Source organism: Nanorana parkeri, unplaced genomic scaffold (genome assembly GCF_000935625.1).
Source record: "Nanorana parkeri isolate BGI_ZX_2015 unplaced genomic scaffold, ASM93562v1 scaffold1229, whole genome shotgun sequence".
NCBI classification, from domain to species: Eukaryota; Metazoa; Chordata; class Amphibia; order Anura; family Dicroglossidae; genus Nanorana; species Nanorana parkeri.
In genome coordinates, this window is record NW_017307497.1 from 94,060 (window position 1) to 97,715 (window position 3,656).

Genomic DNA, 3,656 nt, shown 5'->3' on the forward strand with positions numbered 1-3,656 from the left:
TATATATATATATGTATATATATAAATATATATATATATATGTGTGTATATTTAACTATTAAGATTGCAGCTATATCTCGAGTTGTATGCTTTTATACTCACTGAGACTTCCAGGCACTTTACATATAACTTCTTCAATGAATGTGCAATGCGACAGGCGATGATCAAGTAGTCGCTGCTGAATCTGTGGTATTACTGTTAACTTTGCAGAAGCCATTTTCCATGGTCTTACCTGTTGAAATAAGCCATAATTAAATATATTTGATCAAACAGAATATACACAGTTATTTTTAAAGATGAACTTCACCATCCCTAAAACAGTTTTCTAGAAATCCAGAATTGGATTGTCTCAATGCATGTGTAATCAGAATTACAAAACCATGTAATCTGCTATTTCTTTCTACTTCTTTTAAAGCGTGTATACATAGATATTGGTTTGTATCTGAACTGTTTTTCTCCCCCATACAAGTCAAAGTCAATGCAAAAGCAGTGTAAAGCAACTCAGAAGCAGCTCAAAGCACCTAAAAATCACACAGCTCATAAGCTACTCTTACGCAACCCAGAAGTATGTAAAAGCATGTCGAAGCGAATGAAAAGCAAGATAAAGTAACACATGAGCATGATGCATTTGACTTGCTTTTCATCTGATGCAGGTATACATGAACCCTTGGGGGTCTATTTATAAACAATTTGCAAACCCATTCATCCTGTGAATCTCTATGAATGCTCGTTCTGTGTGAATAGAGACAAAAACAAACATTTTTAGTTTATTTTCTTTTCAGGTTGAGAACAAAGGAATACGGAATTATGACCACTAAATTGAGCTGAGGAGATTAGGAAATAAGTATTTATTTCCTGTGCCCCATCTAGTAGCAAGAATGTGATAATACAATACTATTGACATGGGGAAAAAACGAAAACTAAAATCTATTGTTTTTGCCTCAATTTGCACAGAATGAACTTTCATAGAGATTTGCAGGGCAAATGGTTCCACAAATGGTTCATAAATCAACTCCTTGGTGTTGTTTTTTCATAGTGTGGCTTGAAGCTACTGAATATTGGCTCAGAATAGTATCAGAATTATCAAACAGATTTGTGAGATATAGATATGTGGTAACATTTGTGTTTATTTTCATACAATATACCACTGAATGTTAAGTGTAGATAAAAAATACAAAGGAGGCACCATAACTTAGCTAAAGAAGAATTTGTTAAGATTTAAATCAATTCATAAGCCTTTTTACAGCCTATTGAACTATATTACAGTGAGTGCTCTTAACTATAAGCTACGGAATTATGACCACTAAAGCTCATTTGCTGCCATTCGCACCTATTCACATAGGGGCCGAATGCCAGTGACTAATTAGAAAAATGCAGCCAAGCAGCATTCGGTTTGGCTATTCTGCTCGGTACCTCTGGGGTACCGAGCAGAATAGCAAATAGTGAAAAAAGATGGGGGGGAAAAAAGTTTTTAAAAAATTATTAAAAATTTAAATAAATAATACATTTTTAAAAAATCAATACAGATTTTTTTTAAATGGGAAAAAAAACAATTGGGCGGAGCTAGCAGTGACAGTTAGCTCCGCCCAACTGTTTCCGATTGGCCGGCACCTGCTAGAGTATCTGTATTTGGTATCTGAACAACCCTAATAATAAATAAGTATACGATAGCGCCATACAAAAATGTCTTTATATTGTTCAACTTCAAAATATAAGTGATCTTGTGAACTTCCAAGATAAAATCCTCTGTGAAAAAAAACTCCTAACCCTTATGGGCAGACACTCGCCAGCCAATATGTGACCTCTTAGATATGAAGGTCTTGAGTCAGAACCCAAGTTAAGACAAAATACTCCAGGTCTCCTCGCCAGCACTAGTTCTTCTTGTTATTATTATTATACAGGATTTATATAGCGCCAACAGTTTGCGCAGTGCTTTACAATATAAGGAAGACATAACAATCACAATGCAATTCAAGACAAGATGGTAAGGAGGGCCCTGCCCGTGAGGGCTTACAATCTAAAAGGGAGGGGCAAATGATACATGAGGCGGTAACTGTGCGGGGATAATTGTTTGAGAAAGTGATTGTTCAGCGGTTAGGTTGAGGTGGGATAGGCTTCCCTGAAGAGATGAGTCTTAAGGGATCGCCTAAAGGCAGTCAGTGTGGGAGATAGACGGACAGGTTGGGGTATAGAGTTCCATAGGATGGGAGAGACTCTAGTGAAGTCCTGGAGGCGAGCATGGGAGGAGTTGATGAGGGACCTGGAAAGCAGGAGGTCTTGTGAAGAGCGAAGTGGGCGGTTAAGGTGATACTTTGAGACCAGGTTTGAGATATAGCCAGGGGCAGGGTTGTGGATGGCTTTGTAAGTGGTTGTTAATATTTTGAATTTTATCCTTTGGGCTATGGGAAGCCAGTGCAGGGATTGACAGAGGGGGGGTTGCAGGCACTGAGCGGTTGGCTAGGTAAATGAGTCTGGCAGCTGCATTCATGATAGACTGCAGGGGGGATAGCCTGTGTAGAGGTAGGCAAATGAGGAGGGAGTTGCAATAGTCAAGACGAGATATAACAAGTGAGTGGATAAGTAATTTTGTGGTTTCCTTGGTGATGTTACGAAGGTGAAGGTGCAGGATTTGGATAGTGATTGGATGTGGGGAAGAAAACGGAGGTCCGAGTCAAGGATGACTCCTAGGACCTTGGCATGTGGGGAGGGCTGGATAGTTGTGTTAACAATCTCAAGGGAAAAGTTGGGGGAAGGTGCACGGGCGGGAGGAAATATCAAGAGCTCAGTTTTTGAAAGGTTGAGTTTTAAGAAGTGTTGTGACATCCAGACGAATATGTCGGATAGTAGATTAGTGACACGCAAGGACACTGAGGGGGTGAGTTGCGGAGTAGAGAGGTAGATTTGAGTGTCATCGGCATAGAGATGTTCTTGTTACATATTACACCACACCCATCCAATGAAGAAAAAGTGAAGGAAAGATCTCATAGTGTAAAATACCCTTTATTAAATGAACAAATAAATACAACCTATGTACTCACCAAGAGATAAAAAATATGCACCCATATTAAGGGAACATGCCAAACCGCTCGATGTAAGATATACTCCCCAAAACAACGTGTCTGCTGCTAGTCTATTTGTGACAGTGCTCAGTCCCGTGCCTGAAAGCCCCCCCAAGCAAGTAATTTTTTTAAGGACATTTTTGTATGGAACTATCTTTCATTATACTAAGAAAGATCTGCTTTTATGTGAGGTTTTTGATCTGGATTCACTGTGATTTGTCGTTGATTGTGGATTTTGATATTTTGTTCACTGCTTTTTGCTCACTGTGTTTATATTGTTGAAAGCATTTATTGCACTTTGGGTGGTGAGCCATTTTTCAGGGTTATTATTAGGTTTTTGTGTTTTTAGCATTGTATTTGGGATAAGTACTAGATCCCGCTTAAGCAATTCTTCTCTAAAATTGTATGTATTATTTTTCTCAGGAACCTAAAGTCAAAAGAGTATCTTCCTAGTTTCACTTTTCTTATGAGAAACCCTTTATTCTGAATTCTCCTAAACCTAAAATATGGGAAATCTGAAAAAGTAACTGCTTCCTATTTCAAATAAAGACCTCCTTTATTTACAGAAAATATATATATATATATATATGTGTATAT

At 38.0% G+C, this 3,656-nt stretch overlaps 1 protein-coding gene across 1 annotated transcript in view; it reads right to left on the minus strand.

Annotated features, from left to right (window-relative positions):
* The window catches only part of LOC108797115 (transcription factor ETV7-like), a 12,199-nt gene extending 11,982 nt beyond the window's left edge, over positions 1-217 (minus strand). Inside the window, exon 1 of the mRNA XM_018568688.1 lies at positions 103-217. Coding sequence (XP_018424190.1) covers positions 103-217 — 115 coding nt within the window. The remainder of the gene's footprint in view (positions 1-102) is intronic.
* Positions 218-3,656: the final 3,439 nt, after the last annotated feature.